Genomic DNA, 20,490 nt, shown 5'->3' on the forward strand with positions numbered 1-20,490 from the left:
GGGAACCCGTGCTTTACCATTTGGGGTGAACTAAACTGCCATCTGCAACTTGATTTTGAATCCCTTGGGGAAAAATGTCGTGGGGGGGGGGGCTGGGGAAGTAGAAAGAGAGATCAGTAAGGACGACACGGTAGCAACTGTGGAATCCAGTGGTTATGCAGGTAACCAACCTATTCTTTCAGTTTTTCTCTAGATGTAATCATTTTCCTAATTACAAATTGAAGGGGAAAAAGCAGAGGTTCTGGAAATACATTTATCTATTTGAAATATACAAACACAACATTCTCAATGGTACATAATAAGCAATGTAAAAGTAACTAGTTATCTTAATGAGTAAATAAGTGATTTCTGAAGGGTGAATGACTGTTGGGGGGAAAGGCAACTTATTATATGAGCATATACATAGCATTTGTTTAAGAATGATTCCTAAGAAAACGTTCTACACAATTCTGTAGCAAGCACACCATAACCTACTTTCGTTATTCGGTGAGAGAAGTTTCTTCAGGTTCAGCATTTCCTCATGAAGTCCGTTTAGAATGAAGCCTAAGTACTCCTCGGCATCTTCTTGTCGACCCTGAGAAGGTCAAACAGGGTCACGTTAATCTTAACCGATTACTCTTCAAGGCCTGCACGGAATGTGTTACCTGCATATACAAACTATGCCTTCTCTTAAATTTTCAGTAAGATTTAACATGAAGTGCTTCCCAAAAATCACACGAATTTTTCTTTGGACAGTTAAGATGTGTGAAGTGGGGAAGACTGGGTGTATGAGCGGGGGAGGATTAAATATCTATCTCTAAGCAACAGAACAGGGATTTCTTTTTAATTTTGCTTTTCTGTATTTTTGAAATTTTCTACAATGAGTATACGTTACCTTTATAATAAAAAAGTTATAAGTTGCTTTTTTGTTTAAACGAAATAGAATGCACAACCCCAGGGGTTACCATTCACACTGCAAGTTGTAAAATTAGCAGCCCTGTATGTCTCCTTTTATTTTTGATGATGGGCAACCATAGGAGAAAGGACCCAAATTATACGTGAAAAACTCTATTGATTTAAAGACTTAGCTGCCTGCTTTACAAACACACATCAGCACAACCATTTGCAGATGAATCACACAGTATGGTCACACACTAGCTGTATAATCTTACATTGGTTTCATCTGATTATATAACTTATCATGATTGGTTCATATTTCATTCTTTGGAGCGTAACGGCGTGAGTGTTCCAAGGATCTGCAAATTCTTCTGCTTGCGGTCTCTGAGTAGACCTGTTTGCTCCAATGGAACTGTAGCTGTGGACGGGGCTGTTTGGTGTGAGTGTGTCTGTGGGAAAGGGCAGAGGCTGGCACAGCCCAAGACGCAGAAAAGAGTTAACAGTGCTGGGAAAGGCCTGCTCGCTGGGTTGGTCCTTGGCTGGCATCTGGGAACTTGGATTTCAGGAGGGTTCCCACCATTCCAAGAACTGAAAAGGGAGCGTGCCGAACTGTGCAAACAGTGTGGTTTGTGCCGAGCACTGGCTTTCCCCCCGCCAGTCTGGGCCGGAGTCTGCGCGAGGCAGGGGGTGCCTATGTGAGCAGCCCCGAGCAAAAGCCTTGGACGCCGAGCTGCTGAGGAGTCTCCCTGGGGGACCACAAGCCACACGGCTGCCACCGTCTGATGTGGGAGGAACCGAGCGAGTCCTGTGTGCCGACACCCGGAGAGGAGTCTCGAGGTTTCCTGCAGACGCTGCCCGAGTCTTTACTCTGTGCTGATTTTGCTTTGTGTCCTTGGGCTGTACTGAATCCGAACTGCGGGTAACGGCTCCTGAGGCCCGTGAGACCTTCTAGCGAAATCCCCAACCCTGAGGGTGGTCCTGCAGACCCCAGCAAGCCGGAAGTCATGTAACTTCGAAGCTGCAGGATCTCAGCGCTGCTCAGCCACGAGAAGCATCCTGCGCTTTACCTCTGCTCCCCGAGCTGGGGGCCCGCCCCTGGCTTCTAAAGCATCTGTACACTCATCTGTCTTAGTACTTGTCTTGTTTGCTTCCTCAGATGATAGATCTAACTCCCCTACTGGGCGAGGCGCTCTTTGAAGCAGAGGGCACCGTTTACTCCATGCCCGCCTTCCTAACACTAGCAACACCCCCAAATCCTGAGCTTAACACCAAAGGCTACGCCATGGGCACATGAAGAGCCCCTGGTGGTATGCTGCTGCAGTGCCCTGAGTATTCCCTCTTCTTCGAAACAAAGGGGCTGCAAACAATATTAGTCAGTTTTAACACAATTTTCTTGAATATTTCCTAAAGAATTCCCCTTTTCTAGCATCATTTCAATTGCTTGTACTGACTCATCACGAACTCTGTCGGGGAGGAAAAACATGCTCCGGTGAACTGTGCAAAAGGGTGCCCCTGATTTACCCTGAACACCGTCAGGGCCCTTTACAAGACCTCCGTGGCCCTTGGCCCCACGCCTTCAGCAGCAAAGTGTATGATTAAAAACGAAGGCCCGGAGGGAGCGTGGAGAAGATGCAGCACTCTTGAATGTTGTTCCTGGCCCGATGGCCCCACCCCTGCAGCAGGGCAGTCCGCGTGGACGTGAAGGAGCTAACTCGGCTGCCAGGCTCTGCCACGTCTTAGCTGTGACCTTGGACAATGACTTCACTTTTCTCAAATGGATAATTGGATAAATAATCACACTTTATTCACAGGGTTAAGTAAGTTAACGGATGGAACGAACTTACAGCAGTGGTTGGTCACAGTAAATGACACGAGTTGTCTCTGATTACCATCATTATCATCCCACACTCTAATTCATCCTAGCAACTCACTCCAGAGCAAGCCTAGATCCACTGAACGCCCACTTAATCGCCACACGGCAAGCAGAGGGCAAGCACTGAATACGCAACAGGAAAGGCACAAGCTTCACACTGGCTACGCAATGGCAGTCCCAACCTTTTCAGACAGGCTCGACTTGATAACTGTCAGAAGTCTATAAATATACGTGGGTTCAAAGGCAGCTCCAGGGCGGATATCCCTCACGATTTTATCCCCAAGAGCTGCAATGGAAACAGGACACAGATTTTTACAACTGAAGAAGTCTTAAAATGACTAAAGGCATAAGCATCAAAACTCCCCCCAACACCCGCCCAATGTTGAGAATAGTATAGGTGTAGCAACCTCCAAGTAAAGAGACATTTTCTTTCCAGCAAACCTGAATTTCTCAAACTCAGTCACCTGACTTCATAACTCCCAAAATGTAATGGCATCAGAACCCTCATTTCTACTCACCTTGTCTGGGTTTTGGAGGTACTGGCATATTAGTAAACTCATTCATTAGCCGAACACTAGACACGGGGGGAAAAAATGTTTAGTACATTTTTTTAAAAATACATACTATTAACTAAAAAGCCTTGATGGCTAAGTAGAATGTTACCTAGTATGAAAATAGCAAACTTTAGATAACCAATGCTATAATAGCTAGTGAGCTCGTAAATCTTTTCTACATAAGTTTTTGGTATATTTCAAGTGATATAATTTGGTAAACACTAAAATTTATTCAACTGAATCTAAAGAACACAGATAAACAATGTTCCAATTCCATTTCTGGTTAACTTCCATAGAAAATCATGAACAGCACATTTAAAAAATAACAGAATGACAGGATTCATTTGCAGGAAATCAAGAACTTTGCTATTTGAATCTAATTATCAGAGGGGGAAAAGCCCACCCCTGAACACATTTTCAGCAGCTTACTTACAAGCTATCTATCATGGGTGTGGATGTACAAGGCCTTTGCACTTTTGAATACAGAGGAATGAACTTCATCAGGTGATACATCGGAGGGCAAGCAACCAATGCCTGCAGTGTCTAAATGACGGCAGTAAGGAAGCGTAAAGGAAATAAAACCAATGCTCCAAATTGTGGAAAGGCACGTAAAACACAAGAGCATATAAAACTAAGCAAGCCAAGGACACTGAACGACTTAGATATGTAAACACAAAAGGGAATAAACCAAATAATCCCGGGGAAAACTGCCTTGTGGTATCCAAGTAGTTTATAAATAAGAACTGGATTCGACCAAGATAATCAACTCGATTAACACAGGACTTCCAGTTTAAGTGGTCACTCTGCCCTGTTATTCAGGACCATTTTCATGAGAAACTTGCCTGATTCTGTCAGTCACAGGTCAACAAATCATCTCTCTCTTTTTGGTCACGAATAGCCCAGTTAATAGGCAGTAAGGAACCGAGGTTTTGGATTCAAAATGTGGGGTAGACACCCCACAGAAGCGGAACTAAGTCGAATGTGCCCAAGGAAGAGAAAGCTGCAGAAAGCCAGCCTTGGGGACAGCCTCTGAGAAGGATACAGCATTAATGTAGCACCAGTTTCCTTTATTGATCAGCCCGCGGGGTTGCAATGACACTGGTTTATGAATCAGGGTTACGTTCTCCAGTAACTCTGAAAGAGGGAAGAAGCACAGTGAAGACGTTAATGGCATCTCATGAACAACTCTCACGCTCTACTCTGGGAAGGGGACCCCCTTCAACAGAGCACACGTCACATCCAAAGGGAAGGCAGGCTGTGTTACAGCTTCGTTCCGTTCAACATCATGTAATTATTTAATGATTAAAATGTTCAAAAATATTTCCCCCCAAACACTGATGACATTTATTTATCTTCCCGTGGTAATATCGCTAGGGAGCACAAGGACTGTTTTAATAAGAAACAGAAAGGGCTTAAAAAACTATATCACAGTATTAGGGAACAGACTTAAAAAAGATACAGGCTCTTTTAACACTGACAGCTGGGCAGGCCTCCTTGATCGTGTGGTCCTCAGACACCATCCAGAAAGGCGTTTGTTTACGTGCAGGACCCGTCTCATTCACCTCTGGATACCCAGCACATCACAGTGGGTGTTCGGTGACTGTTCAGCAAGTGGTGATCCCTCTTTTAGGGGCAATTATCTCCTACTAACTGAACTGTATTTCCATCAGAAGTCCCATTCAGAACACTAAAATCCCTTATTCCATTTAGAAATAAGCTTCGTTATCCTCAGATTCACCTTTTGACATCACTCTTCGCCGTAGTCTTAAAATAGCTGTGAATGCCATCTTTACAAAAGAATGCTTTAAATATTGGTAAGTAACTGGCCCTTTTTCTTTTTAGAAATGTGTTATGACAAGGTCTCCCCACGTCCCTTACGAATGCTTTAACAGTGACAGCCACAATTTTTGGCTACCTTCTACTCTTGGCAAGCGCGTTACAACTTACCATGTTAACTCGCTGCACTTAATCCTCAGGGATCCCAGAGTACCACCAACCATCCCGCTTCCACCAAAAGGAAACAGAGGCTCAAGGTTAACTCGCCTGCCTGTGACCTCACAGGAGCCAGGCAGCACAGTCGGTACCCAAATCCGTGACGTGCGGCCACACGACACAGCCCCTCCCGTAACTTTTAGACTGTGTACTAGGGAGCACGCATTTGATATCAGCACCCGCCCAAAGCATCACTCACTCAAACAAAAGAAGCCTTTTTTTCCTAAAAACATTTGCACTGGCAGATGTCAGACTTAAGAATTAAATGAAGAAATTAATTTGCAAGATTCTAATGTCAACACACACACTCCCTCCCTCTCTCCTGTGAGGGTAAATGCCCTCTGGCCTCTAACTGAGGAAGCACAGAGAATAATTTTCCCATTTATTAAAAAGTGAAACATAAGCGACTCAAGAGAACCCATGGAATCTGTTCAGTTAGACTAAGCTTGCCAAGGTCCTCTTGTCTCTCTCACTACGGGGCACAGCGCTGGGCCTTCGCGGAGGAACAGATCAGGTACAGAACTGAACCACACGCCCACGTGACTGACACCCAGCACAGACACCGCTAGGAGCTCCATCTGTATTATTCATAATCGGCCTAACAACCCTGTCAAAGAGACACCATTATCATCCCCATTTCACAGGTGACAAAACTGAGGTCCAGAGGGGTTAGGGAACTGGTGCAGGGCACATGACTGAGCTGACATACGAGCCTGGGTCCCAGAAGCCGGGCTCTTTGCTCTCAGTAGACAACAGACTCTGCTTTAAGATCCTTTACTCTAAGGTTTCTGATACTAACTTTTCCCCACAAGCTGAAGATCTTCTTCTCACAGGGGATTTTTACATCCGTCTTTGAGCCATTTTATCACAAAAGCCCAGAATTTCCAATGTGTGCCACAGAATGGCAATTATTTCATATAGTTACTCTGCAAAATATCTGTGCATTTTCAAACAAGCATCAGTCCCAAATGAACGCTCCATCAAGACACCTGTGAATCTTTGCCATAGTATTTTTATATCTAAAAACAATATTAAGCTTTCACATAATCATACAACTCAAAACCAACTGCCTTCCTAACACAAGGGCCTCTGATAAACGACACGCTGCAGTTGGCTAAGCCTTGCCTGGGCACCAGGACCTGCAGGTGCAGAGAGGACTGAGTGGCGGTCCTGCTGTAGCAGGGTCTGCAGACCAGGCAAGAAGGGCCCACACGGTGCAGGCTAAGCTGGGTGGGGGCAGTGGAGGGGAGGCCCGGCCCACCCAAGAACTGGAGAAGCCTCAGGGGCCAGGGGCCCGTGACAGCAAATGGTACCCGGAGAACGTCTCCAGCTTGGGGTGACGGTGCCTTCCACCCAGAGGAGAGATGCAACAGGACAAGCGGGTTCTTTCCTGTTTTGGGCAGTGATGAAATAAGGAGTTCAGTTTTAAGAGTTTTAGAGGCTCAGATAAAAAGGTACGCGGAAGACACCAGTACACAGTACACTGACACTCACAGACCAGCCAGTAACATATCTCCACTCACACACACAAACACACACGGGACCCTGCAGCTCGGGGCCTGAACCGTACGTTCTGACAGCAGTGGCTCAGAAGCGGAACCCTAAGCACCACCCACATCCAACTGACAGGCTAAGGAGACTCCGTAATGGTGATCTAGAAGGATAGGGCAGCTGGAATCAGCAGTGGAAGCAGAAGCACGTTCGAGGGCCTCAAGGAGGAAAGCAAGAGTGGAGACCACTCGTGCAGTCTCCCTTGGCCAGGAGCCTGGTTGAGGAGTAGGCAGAAGGGGGTCACTAAGGGGCTCCCAGGATCGCAAGAGGGAAGGAGCTAGGGAAGGGCAGACTCACCACAGTTTACGGTGGGGAAAGAAATGAAATAGCAACCTCAATTTTCTTGATGATACTGGAAGCAAAGTCTCCCGGGGTTGGGGGCAGGGGTGAAGGTGGGAGGGGAAGTGGCTTGACAATATCAATTCCTGTTCAATACAGACACTGAAGGAAAACAGAAAGAAAATGATCAGGGGCAGGCATGCATCTGAAACTTCCCTTCCATGCATCTGTTTTAACGGACTCAAAAATATGTTTATACGTAGTCAAAAGTGCTTTGGATGCATATCTTGTTAAACTAAAAACAATCATTTATGACAGGCCAACTCCACTCTCAAAGGGGAAGCAAGGGGCTTCCCTGGTGGTGCAGTGGTTAAGAATCCGCCTGCCAGTGCAGCGGACGTGGGTTCGAGCCCTGGTCCAGGAAGATCCCACATGCCGCGGAGCAACTAGGCCCATGCGCCACAACTATTGAGCCTGCGCTCTAGAGCCCACGAGCCACAACTACTGAGCCTGTGTGCCACAACTACTGAAGCCCACACGCCTAAAGCCCGCGCTCCGCAACAAGAGAAGCCACCGCAATGAGAAGCCTGCGCACCGCAACGAAGAATAGCCCCCGCTCACCCGCAACTAGAGAAAGCCCGCGCACAGCAACGAAGACCCAACGCAGCCAAAAATAAATACATAAATAAATAAATTTATATTTTAAAAAAGAGTTTGAGAGAACCAACACTTTTCAGTTCTCCAAAAAGAAATGTTTGCTTCAATTCCTTAAAATTAAGTTTTGAATATTTTGTGAGTATACAGTATATTAATAAAGTCGCATTTCAAAAGGAATGAAAGGTTGTAAAAAATTAAGATTAAATATCTTATTGCCTAAGATTTTCTCTTAAAAACCAAACATCCACACAATTTAAATGTTCAGTGTTATAACACACTGTACATTGAGCGTTCCTCCCCCTGAAGAATTTCAATGACCACAAACTGAGCCAGACGCGAACGTCTGACGGAGCCCACCGTGCTCTGCTCCTCTTCTACCACCCAGTCGAGCAGCACCTGTGCAAAGACAACGCTAATCCCTGTAAACAATCTCCACTCCTGTTACTGAATGTTCCTAAAATAAATGAATCTTACTGCTCTATTTCAGAAGTCAATATTCATGAATGCAGACAAGCGAGTATGAATACTGCTTTTAATTTTTTGGTATAACAGCTGGCTCTATTTAATTAAGTTCCTTTTATAATAACAACATCACCGTTTCCATTTAGATTTTGCTAAAGTCCAATGAGCACTGAAGGGCAGCCAAAGAACAGAGAGAGGGGGGTATTTCCTGAGGTTGAACCTTTAAATCTGACCTATGGTCCCAAGTCATCACTGTTGGTTTTCTATTTTACTTTCTTTTAGGGCAAATTATCAGAAGTTGACTGTAGAAACAAACTTTCCCCCCAGAGGCCTTCTTTTCAATCCATTGTTGTTGGTATAATTTACTACTCAGATCTGTTTAGACAGTAACTTTAGGAAGGTGGGCTCCTCAAGCCATCTTTTCCACAGGAGTTGGCAGGGTTGCCCAGGAATGATGTTATAGGCACGGCACAAAATGCCAGAATGACTGCATATCACATAAAAGCTATGAAACTGAAAGCATTATCTTCACCTTCGTAACAGCTCAAACATTGACAAATATAGTAGCCCACATACATAACCACAAATCATTAAAATGAAATGATCCATAAACTCAATGGCAATACTGGCATTGTAAACTTTTAAGTCCACATAAGCTATGATTATTCTTATATTTTTATGCATCAAATTTTGTTTTCCTAAAATTAGCATTTAGGTCATATTACCATTTAAAATCCATGAAAACGCAAGCTGCAGAACTTTCACTGATTCTTAAGGCTCAATAACTGGCTCGTAATTGACATTCTGATGCTGCTAACCTGTTTTTCTGTCATCTTCCTAACTGTCCAGAACATTCTCCAAGTGTTTTTCTTTTCCTCATTACATCACTTTGGAAGAACACACGCTATCTCGGTTACCTAATAAGGTGGAGGACAGCAAAGTGACCAAAATGTACCACTACCCGTTGGCTATAGATCAACTTATGTGTTGTAAGTGGAGGAGTGTCCATTTAGTTCTTTAAAAGAGACATAACAGAAATATTAGCAAGGACATACACCTATCAAGTTAGATATGGACTGAACTCTCACCCCACAAGTGCGATTTCTGCAAACAGGTGCTGGACCTCCTCAGCTCAGGGCCTGCTGCATGATCACTGCCTGTGTTGCTTAGGAGAATTTGAAGAGAAAACGTAAAACGTTGGAGAATTATTTCCCAAGGACAGGGAAAGTATTGAATATAAACGTGATTTATAAACCACTAAAACAAAGATCAATCGGGGTATATTTTTGTTTACAATAAATACAGACCCAGGAATTCATTTTTCTGAGCAGATCCAACTTGTAGTGATTTTGTTGCTCTCTCCAGCAACAATTTTTAGGTATAAAGCTGTGCAAAATCATCTATTAAGTGTGTTTTACTAAAATTCATAATAAATGACATTACTAGATACCTGAATTCCCCCACAGAATAGAATTTTTTTAAAGCTTTCTAAGACCTCAGTTTACCTAGTTCTCTTACACTGGAATTTTAACTCCTTCTATTTGGGCATTTGGCCTAGTCTCTCTCCTCGCCCACCATTATTTACACTCCTTTAAAACAAAATACACTGATGCAAAATATAAAATACAAAATAGCTCTATTTGTGATTTGAAAGCATTTGATACAATTTAGGTTTGGGATAGGACAAGTGATCCTCAGTAAAGACCCAGGAAGCGTGTAATGTTCATCACAAGGATACGTTTCATTTCAAACTCTGACCCTGAGCTAATGGAGGGAGCCCAGGCAGAGATCACTCCTACTTCTCTGGTACTTGTCATACTTACTCTCCAACAGGCGTGTGCCTCAAGTTTTGCAACTGCTTTCAGTACAAGCTAGAAGAATTAAGATTTTCAAGTTTCTTTTGCTCACCTCCTAGCTCAGTTATTCCTACTGAAAAATGGCATATATCCCCTCGCAGACACAAAGCACTCACTGAAACACGGACCCTGCGGACCTCTTGTGCAGGTTCACGCTCCCTGCGAGGTTAGGGAAGGCATTTGGTGTTTGAGAGTAAGTGTTCTTCCCTTCCATCTCCTTCTTAAGTAAGAGTTTACACTTAAGAAAAACAGCAAATGCAAAAAAAATGTTGACAAATGACACCAAGAAGACGGCCTTGCCACCAAAAAGGTAAAAGCAGAAGCCATTACAGCAATAGGTAAACAGACCATGGGTAAGTGAAAGCTGGCTATATTTCATTTCAAAAGGCTTTATGTGATTCTTATTCTTTGTTTACAGTTGATTTGTCTTTCTAATTTGTGTTTCACTTGTGGTTATACAAAAACTACTTGGCATTTATTAAGCACAGACTTAATGACAGGGCAGATGATCCAGAAATGCAGACATCCAAAATAAGTGACCCTGGGGTCAAAAACTGGCTGTGGATATTTATATTATTCTAAGAACTCAAAAAAGAATAAACTTATCTGAACTGTTGTTCCCTCCTCTTTCTTTCCCAAAAGTTAATATAATGATAAACACAAAAATTATTCTCTCAGTAGAACCACTTAGACGTTAATGCAAGTCAAATTCTATGATAACCAACATCAACAGATCTTTTAATGGAGCTAGAATTTCACACAGTTAAATACTGCTTAAAATAAGTGGGCCTAGGCTTAAAAGCGTGCCCATTTAGGAGAAGTCTGTGGTAGTGATCTGACCTACAATAAACTGAACCTACCTTATTGTTTTTATAAAGTAAAACCTCTCAGGAGGAGAATAGGACAGAAGAAAAAATTCCAAACAATCCTCTTTACCTAAGCTCGGTTTGATTCCAAGAGTGACGACTATCACTGCATTATTTTACAACATGAAATACTGAAAACTGTCAGCAACTACACTGTGTATTTCTAAGGTTCAATAACCAGGCTCAAAAGAATGAAGTATTTTAAAAGGAACCACACTTCTGCTCAGATAATTAAAACATCTTTACAACTGACCTAATCAAAAATAGAATAAGAAAATAAATGGGGGTCCCCCGCGGCAATGGAGGAACACACTGCATCAATTCAAAAATGATTCGATTGTAGCAACACTCTCCACTAATACAAATAACTAAGAGCCCCCACTTTCACATCATTTTAATTTACTTTTCTTTTTTTTTTTTGCTGTTGGCCGTGCCGTGGGGCTTGCAGGGTCTTAGTTCCCCAACCAGGGAACCCAGGTCCCAGCAGTGAAAGCGCCTAACCACTGGACCACCAGGGAATTCCCTTCACAGTGTTTTAGAAAGCAGGTTAACATTACATTTTAGCAGGTCAACTAGATTTTAACACACACAGCAAACTACGTATCAAACCACATTTAAAGTCATATGACTAGAATGCTTTAAAACATTTAAAATGAATCTTTTCTTTATTTTAATAAAGACTGAGAAAATTTCCCAGGAATGGGAGGTTTTTCCTTTGTGAAGCAATTTTAAGGAACAAATACAATTACAATGCCTTCTGACTTTAAACTCAGAATGCACGTTTTTAAAAGCGTCACACCATGTATCTCTCATTACAGACTAAAAATAAACTTTTAACTTAATGATCTATTCAAAGGCTTTTACTTCCCTTTCCTGACCTTGACAGCTTTCCCTTGCAATGCACACATTTTAATAATAATAAAACATTACTAGCATTTTAATATTTATAATAAAAAATTCACCCAAATAACCTAAAAGTTATCACTTTAAAGCCCAAAATGGTGATTCATCTATCAATTAACTTCTCATTTTAAGAGAACTCCAGACACCTAGATTATTCAAAATAATGTATTCTGTATAAGAAATAAAATGCTCATTTAAAAAAATTTTAAAGTATTGCTTGCTGTCATCTTACTGCCATCAAAAGGATGTGTTTTATATTTGATGGAATTCTGACCATTCATAAAAGGGTATGCATTTTGCATCTTGCGACTACTTTCACCCTCACCCTGGTAATGAATGCTGTCAGGCATACCAAAATGTTAAATCAGCAAACATCACATAAAGCCTAAATAAGACAGCTAATTTTAACTCGGCTAAGGGGCAAAAACCTGAAGAGGTGGTTACTAGTAACTCCTCGGAACAATGAAGCCTGAAGAGCAGCCCCGGCTTCTTAGACGTGTATAGACAGACACAGCTCCTGTTTCTGACTTTCTACTTCAGCTTTAAAAATCGCAAGTCATGCAGCTTTATAGTTTTACTGTGAACTGGTCCTACTTTTGAGCCTCAGCATGTCGAATAAAACATTAACTTTAGGCCAAACTGTTACAGTTTTTCTCATCTTGTCAAGAGTTGGCCTTGGTGTGTTAAAACTGAGTAAAATCCATTTACTCAATCCAAAATAGGCATTAAAAAGAAAAAAAACCCAAATACTTTCTTATATCCTGAGAAATAAAGAAAAGAAACCATGCAAAGTGAGTCCAAATCAGGGGTTATGACAGCAAAGGTACACAACAGCTGGAACACAGATGGGACCGCCTATCACACGGTCACACAATGGAGCACAATCGCTTGACCAAAGGCAAGAAGTGGAAACGTCATTTGTCAACAGAAAAGGACTGGTAAAAAAGTGGTAATGGACATGGATTTTCCACTTAACATAAAGGCAGGACACCCCTCCCCACCCCATTTTGCTCATACACCATTATACTTCTAGTAACATTTAAGGTACAGGCATTATTCAGAAAGTCCTCTTAACACACGGTAAGTCAATCTACTACCGCTCTGGGTAACAACATACCACCAAAGTTTTTAGCCCAGACTGTCTGCTCCCATCTTGGCTTCACACTTGTATCTTTTGAACTATACCTGCAATCTTTATGGCTACAGGATCTTCTGAAACTGGAACCAGCCCTTCCTTGACTTCGGCCTGCTTTTCAGAGACCAGGGAAGATGTGGCGGGAGGGGAATACTTAGCTTCCATGGAAACCACGGGCGAGGAGGAGGAGCAGGAGGAAGAGGGCTTGGAATCATGAAAGAGGCTGGCCCACGACTTGGTGGGCTGGCTCTGACCGGCAGGAGCGGAGGCTGCAGCAGAGGCCGGGGCATCCGCGGGAGGGGGGCCGCTCTCGGCCTTGGCGGGGTCCGAGTCCGAGCTCTCCACAGTGTGCAACTCCACCCCGTTGGCAGCTGTGCCCTCAACCAAGGATTCAAGTATTTGTCCGTTAGCGACTCCCAGGTTCTCAGTAGTATGGGTCCCAACGGCAGGCTGGGCTGCAGCGGTCCTCAGCAGGCTGTCCCCACCGGCCTCTGCGGGGGGGCGAGAGGGCTCCAAGTTGGCCCCGGGGCAGCCCTCAGGCCGCCCTGCAGTCCTGGCCCCGCTGTCAAGGGCTGCGGGGAAAGAACCAGCTGGCACGGCGTCGCTGACGAAGTCCGTGGTGTCCTGGGGGCTGCCCCAAGTCCTGGGTGTCCCCACGGGGGGCACATCACCCATCGAGTCCACATCCTCCATGCCTACACTGTTGGGGACTGCTGGACCGGCATGGCCATTGACCAGGGCTTCTGTGGAAGGACCACCCTCGCCGCCGTCTTTCAAGTAACTGTAATATCCAGGGGGGCGTTTTTTCTTCTTTTTACGCTCCCGTTGTCCAAGACCACCCGAGACGCCATCGTTCTCTAAAACTTCCGCCTCCACGTTAGAGCTGCCATCCAGGGCGAGGGCAGAGCCTGGGTACTGGCAGTCAGCTGAGCTGTAGTTCACTTCTTTATCGATGTCATTGGGGATCTTTTTGGAAGTTGTGCAACTAAGGATAAATTCAGGGGCCTGAGGATTCAATGTGCTTGAAATACTGTAGTTGGGAGTTCTCAGCAAAGTGTCATTGGGTTCAATTACTTCATTAACACCAAATTCAATTCTCTGACAGTCCTGTCCTGTTTAGAAAGAAAATGATCAGTAAACATCCCATTAGTTAAGAACACAGCTATACAAACTATAAAAGTCTCAGTAATTATGTCTTTTTGAAACTGAAACCTAAAGTCTTGTAGTAATTAACGAAGCTATGACATTTAATTTCTGTGCTGAATAAATAATTTGCTGAAATAAATAATAACTACAAAATTATAGTTAACCTGGGGATATGAAATACAGAAGCCTGTATTTATTTTCCACTCTCAGGGTAGCTAAGGGAGACTTTCAGAAGGTAGAAATTAAAACAAAATTATAATAGAAAACAAATAATATTCTGCCTATCTAAACACATCCCTCAATAATGATATCTGACTTTATTAGCTAACTCTATAAGCCTGAGACTAGGGCATATGTATCTTGGAAAACTTAATTTCAAAAAACCAAGATGACTAACATGGGGACTTAAAAATCAATGCCATATATATATATATATATATATATGTATGTATGTATGTATGTATGTATGTATGTATGTATATGGCTTCTCTAATTCGTGTAATTTAGTAATTCCAAAAATATGAATTACACAAAAGCACTCTTCCAAATGATCCATCTCCCGGATCTTCTCTACTGACAACCTTAACTGAAGTCCAAAAATGGTCTTACATGAGTGCATGTGAATTCTACATTAATTCATACTGGATTAACTCCATGGGTAATGAAGGTACTTCCAAAAATTCCAAAAAGATAAACTTAGGACTGCAAACCTTTAAAAATCTCCTTGCAATCCTTCGATTACTTTCTCCCCACTGACAACCACCTACATATTCTATCCATTCTAACATGGACTTTTTCCATAGGTCACATCTCAGAAATTAGGTTGAGTTTTAGAATCAACTGAGTCTTTCAACAGACACCGAGCACCAATGTCATCTTATATCTGATGAAGTAGTTATACATTTAGAAGTTAAGGAATGGACAAGTGCTTTTTAACTCATTTTTCATGCATAACTGAAGATTTCTCCAAGTCTAGCACAAGAGACCCACTTTTTTTCCAAGGTATGTATTTCAAGGGGAAAAAAATCACCATAACAAAATAATCATATTCTATTAACAAAACTGAATATATTTTACTTTGGAAGTCTTTTTAGAGAAGAAAAAACAGCCCCACAGAGGGACCAGGGCCCTAAACAGTTTCCTAATTCTCCGTCTGTTTTGATATCACACGCCCTGAGGGTGGGGGGAATACAACAGCCTGACAAACAAAAAGTTCCTGAAAAAAGAATATTCATGATGGTTACGCTAACAGCAGGCTTTACTATAAAGCCACCGACAGGACAATTTGAATCCTTTGGCCCCTGAGAGCTGACCTGTTGTTTCCTTATTTTGAAAACCATCACCACAGAGAAATTAGTTTCTCTATTATTATACCTAAAAGTGAACTGTCCAGTCTGCTTCCTGGTATCCCCTATCCTGTGAGGTTTCAGGGGTGCAGGGCTGCTAAGTGGACTGAAACGGGTGTACCTGAAGAAGTGCAGGACACTCGGCATGAGGAGGCTGCCCTTTGGAGACTGTGACGTACCTTGTGAATCACACTAAGAATTAGTATGTGCTGTATCATGCAGCGCGTGCCAGATTTTGATTATTTCTGGTAGACACAGTGTCTTCCACATCTCAGTTCTTAATCTTATCGTATCATACAACATTCTAGAATGTGATGTGACATTAACGGAACCATTTCAATATGCTACAGTTGTCATCAAAACATTTACCCAACAAAGTATCTGACCACAACCCTGGAAGTCCGATTCCTACCCAGAACAGTTCCTTTTCTTATTCAGGAACACGGGTCGTGGACACACACGTGCGCTGCACTCCAGGGCAGAGAAGTCAGGACAAGACCCAACCTGTCAGGCCAGAAGAGTGGTGGAAGGCCTGGAAGCTCCTGAGCACTCGGGTCATGCAGGCAGTGGATTTGTTGAGGGAAGGAAAACCAGCTCAAATAAAACAATAACATGCTAACACAGCACTTCTCAAAGTGTGCGCACTGTAGCACACACGGTACAGTGGCCTGGGGTGCCCGGATGGGGTCCCAGAGTCTGCGATGTTCAGAGGCCCCAGGAGATTCTCATGCCCAGGGCTGTCTGAGAGCTACTGCTTAAGTGGCTTCCTCGGCTGATTTCTCCGATCAACTCTTAGTGAGTCAATTCAACAATCACGGAGCACCTAGCTATGTGCAAAGCGCTTATTATCAGGGAGGAGGGTCGGGTACAGAGGTAAGGCAAGGTCTCCGCCTCAAGGAGTTACATCTACTAGGGAGACAAACATTTAAGACGGGAGATGACAATGCAGAGGGTGGGTAAGATGAGGCCTCAACAGCTTTACAAAAAGAATGCTTCATGACACAGGGAAAAGAGATCTATTTTGATCAGAAGCTAGAGAGAGGTCAGTGGAATCGACAGGATAACTGGATGGGGTGGGTGGTGAGAAGTAGGGGCTGTTTCCCGCTTTGGGAACTGACTTAAAAAGGCAGCAGTATAAAAGGCACGCCATGCAGGAGCCCCCGCCAAGAGTGTGAGTCGCTGGCTATGGTGGGCAGTAGAACAAATCCCTCTGAAGTGTTCATCCAAAACCATCCCGAGGGTCTACAGCATGGCAGATACTATACTGTGCAGCTGCTAAACACAGAAACGGATGAACTGTGGTCTCTGCCACCCACAGCTGAACTCAGCCTAAAGAGGGAGGCAGAGTGAGCTAGCACTGCAGGAGAAACAAAAGTAACGGAAACAGAGCAGAAAAGGTCTTGGAGAAAAGGAGCCTTTAAGATGGCCTGCCACTAACAGTGTGAGCAGCCGTGTTTTTGGAGGATTAAAAGATGGACTTGAGAAGAGAGAGGAGAGAATGGAGAAAAAGAGCCAAGAAGGGGATTCCCTGGTGGTGCAGTGGTTAAGAATCCGCCTGCCAATGCAGGGGACGTGGGTTCGAGCCCTGGTCCAGGAAGATCCTACATGCTGCGGAGCAACTAAGCCCGTGAGCCACAACTACTGAACCCACGTGCCACAACTACTGGAGCCCGTGCACCTAGAGCCCATGCTCTGCAACAAGAGAAGCCACCATAACGAGAAGCCCGCACACGACAACGAAGAGTAGCCCCGCTCGCCGCAACTAGAGAAAGCCCACGCGCAGCAACAAAGACCCAACGCAGCCAAAAATAATAATTAAAAAAAAAAAAAAAAAAGAGCCAAGAAGCGTAACTGAGCGAGGATGCCAGCCTAGAAGGAGGGATGTGGCGAGAGAGAGAAGGAAACGGATTAGAGGCGAGTGGCACTGGCACACTGGGGGGTCGGACGAGGGGAGGAGGGGGAGGCCACTACCTGGACCGGGACGGAAGGACTATTATCACAGGGAAAATAATGAGACATCTGTTAAGCACTGAGTAAACACCTGTGGCACACCTCCTATGCGCCAAGTGCACGAAGATAGGGAGAACCTCAACCCACACATAACAAAGCCACTCTGGAGGCTGGGCGGCCCTGCAAGGGCACGTGGGTCCCTCCAGCCTCACTTAGTTTATTGTCGTCCTAAGCCATCATTGGAACTGTTCTCTCCCTTACGTTCCTTACAAAGTCGCTAATAATTTTAGATATAATCACTTTCGCATTTTACTATAGATACAAAGTTTACATAGTCTTTTCAGGGTTTATATTTAAATCTAAACTATAATAAAACCCTTTCGTAAGTCAGACAAGGCTAAAGAAACAGGGAACCAAATCCCTGCTCTCAAAGAAAAGGTTAGGCTTTTAGCTTCTCCAAGGCCAGCGAGGACCTTTAACAATGCAAACTGAAAAATGGTCTAACGGGTTTGACATGTGCAAGGCCCCTGCTGTTAGTAACACTGGGCACTTAAATAATACGAAAGGGTTGCATCTCAACAACCGCCATCTCCACTTATCATCTCAGTGTCTGGGACAGAGACAATCAATCAATCAATAACAGGCCAAGAGGTGAAGAGGTCACCTGAATTCCCAAGAGCCTTGGTGACAGACGGGGACATAAACACAAACTGCAGGACAACAGACCCGAGCTGCCACTGAACCAGGCAGAAAGCACGTGCTCAGAGAATCGCCAGCTCTGGACCCAGCAGCCAGCGCATCCAGAGAGAAAGCTCACTTCAGAACCTTTACAAAGAGCTTTGGCTATGAAGGAATATATATCTGTGTCACTGAGGACTGTTAGGAAAAAACAGAAATGAGCAACTATTTCCTTAACTCCCCTTTGCACGTCTGGCACTCTGAAGCACAGAATAAACTTTAATTCACTAGTCAAAGTGGTTCGGTGATTAAATCTGCTATAGCTTACAGCAAAAACATCAAGCAATAAGGGAATGCTTATCCAAAAGGTATGGACCGACAGGAGAACACCACTTCCAGGAAGCCTGCCCACCCAGCACACACGTCAGGGAATGAAGGAGAGCATAAGCTTACCATCGGGTAGCTCAGCAGTGGCCTGCGCGCCACACAGAACTGCTCCACCGTACGGAGGAAGCTGCACAGGGAATCGGAAAGCAAATTTTAATTCAACAAATTGTTAAAATGCAAAACATGCTATTTCATTAAAGCAACCTTCATTAAAACACTTTATCCATGCAACTTCTCGTGACATTATTTTTAACAAAACAACACAGATGGAGAGACAGTAAGATTAAACATCTTCATTTTAAAACACCATCGGAATGCTTTCAAACATTTATTGTTAATAAACAGATCCAAAAATGAGGCAAAAAATAAAAATGGGCTCCAATGGACATGTCAATCCACTACAATAAAAGGCTCATGACACACCCTTCACTTCACAGGAGCTGCAGACTGCCCACCAATACAACAGTGCTTGTCTTTCTCCATCCACTGGTAAAGAGTCTTCGTGACCATCTGCGCTTGACGTTCACCGTCACTACATGTCCACTCAGCCAGAGGCAGGAACCAGGCCCAGGGGCAGAGAGTGGACAAGGCCCCTGGGAAGGAAAAGCCTGGGAACCGTGGCTCCCTTTTTCACAGGGTGCCTTAGATAACTGAGTTAACGGCTAGTGGTCACATTCCTTGTTTGGAAGAGAGAAAGCAAAAGAGCAGGTGTCTAAGCTCTTTGTAAATGCAGGAAGGTATCATGAATACACCAAAATTTTCCTTCCTAGCTATTCCATAATACTTAGAGGAGTTAGAAATGTTTCAAATGGATATGTTTGAGATGAGAAAGTTTACGATGGGAAGGGGTAAGGTAAGTGGACAGATAATTGCTACCTGAAAGCAGAACAAAAGAACAAAACAATTATCGATACATCCTAACACAGAACTTCTCAAAGTCTGCACACTGCAGCACACACAGTACAATGGCCTCGGGTGCCTGGATGCGGTGCCGGAGTCTGCGATGTTCAGAAGCACCCATGAGATTCTCATGCGCACGACTGTCTGGGAACTACTAAAGTGGCTTCCTCAGCTGCTTTCTGCAATCAACTTACTGGGTCAATTCAACAATCACAGAGATAAAAGTTCTCGCCTCAGAGAATTAATGACAAATAAGAAGCTAAGAAAACAAAGGCAGATTTGAAAGGAACTGACCGCTTTCTGGACTTGAGAGCAGCACAAGTTTCCACCACACGGGGGCACCCCAGCATTCATCACGGCAAAGCCCAGGTGGGCTGCACTTGGCCTGGCACTTGCAGCGCAAGACCATTCCACACAACATCCAAATGCTCACACCCGGTGCCCCAGCATTTACTGCTGGCACGGACACACGGAGCAGAAAGGTGCGTCTGGGGAAGCCACAAATCAGGGTGGTGTCCCTCGGCAGTCACAAAGGACGTTCAGCAAACGCCCATACACAGAACTGCCTTTTTGTTTCCATCAGTGATACTAGGGTGCCCCCTGGTGATGAAAATTACACAGTTGTAAGGTGCTCAAAGTATTTTACTTTGTTTTTTAAAATCACACTGCACTTCCATAAAATCTAGGGCGCGGTAGAGGCAGGATCTGAAAACAGCACCTGGCACACTCCAGGCCAATACTACCATTTCTGTTAGTGTGTTTGAAACACTTATTTTGATTTACTAATCTGGTAAGTGCATAATTGTGGGAATTACTGAATGCTGGAGTGAGTTCAGGCAGAGAAAAAATGTGTGTTTTATTTTTACTCTATAGCCTCGTACATGGCGCCTTTAATTCAATGAACCTCTGTCACTTGTAAGATGCCCCTTAGTCTGCGGTAAGTGGGTATAATAAATACACAGCAGAATAAAAGTGTAAGAAGTGTTCAAAGTTCTCATAGCTACTTATAAGAATAGAGAATTTTAAAAGCACAGCAAAAATATAAAATCTCACACACAAATGCAAACTGAGCAGTGTAA

General features: G+C 43.8%; 1 protein-coding gene across 1 annotated transcript in view; it reads right to left on the reverse strand.

The window, feature by feature from the left end:
* The window catches only part of USP10 (ubiquitin specific peptidase 10), a gene marked incomplete at its 5' end in the record, with an annotated part of 72,687 nt that overhangs the window by 11,897 nt on the left and 40,300 nt on the right, over positions 1 to 20,490 (reverse strand). Inside the window, 7 exon segments of the mRNA XM_082366864.1 lie at positions 475 to 574; positions 2,932 to 3,035; positions 3,268 to 3,323; positions 3,737 to 3,846; positions 4,346 to 4,437; positions 13,055 to 14,116; positions 18,578 to 18,638. Coding sequence (XP_082222990.1) covers positions 475 to 574; positions 2,932 to 3,035; positions 3,268 to 3,323; positions 3,737 to 3,846; positions 4,346 to 4,437; positions 13,055 to 14,116; positions 18,578 to 18,638 — 1,585 coding nt within the window.

The sequence above is a fragment of the Balaenoptera borealis genome, assembly GCF_965194805.1.
Source record: "Balaenoptera borealis genome assembly, chromosome: 19".
NCBI classification, from domain to species: domain Eukaryota; kingdom Metazoa; phylum Chordata; class Mammalia; order Artiodactyla; family Balaenopteridae; genus Balaenoptera; species Balaenoptera borealis.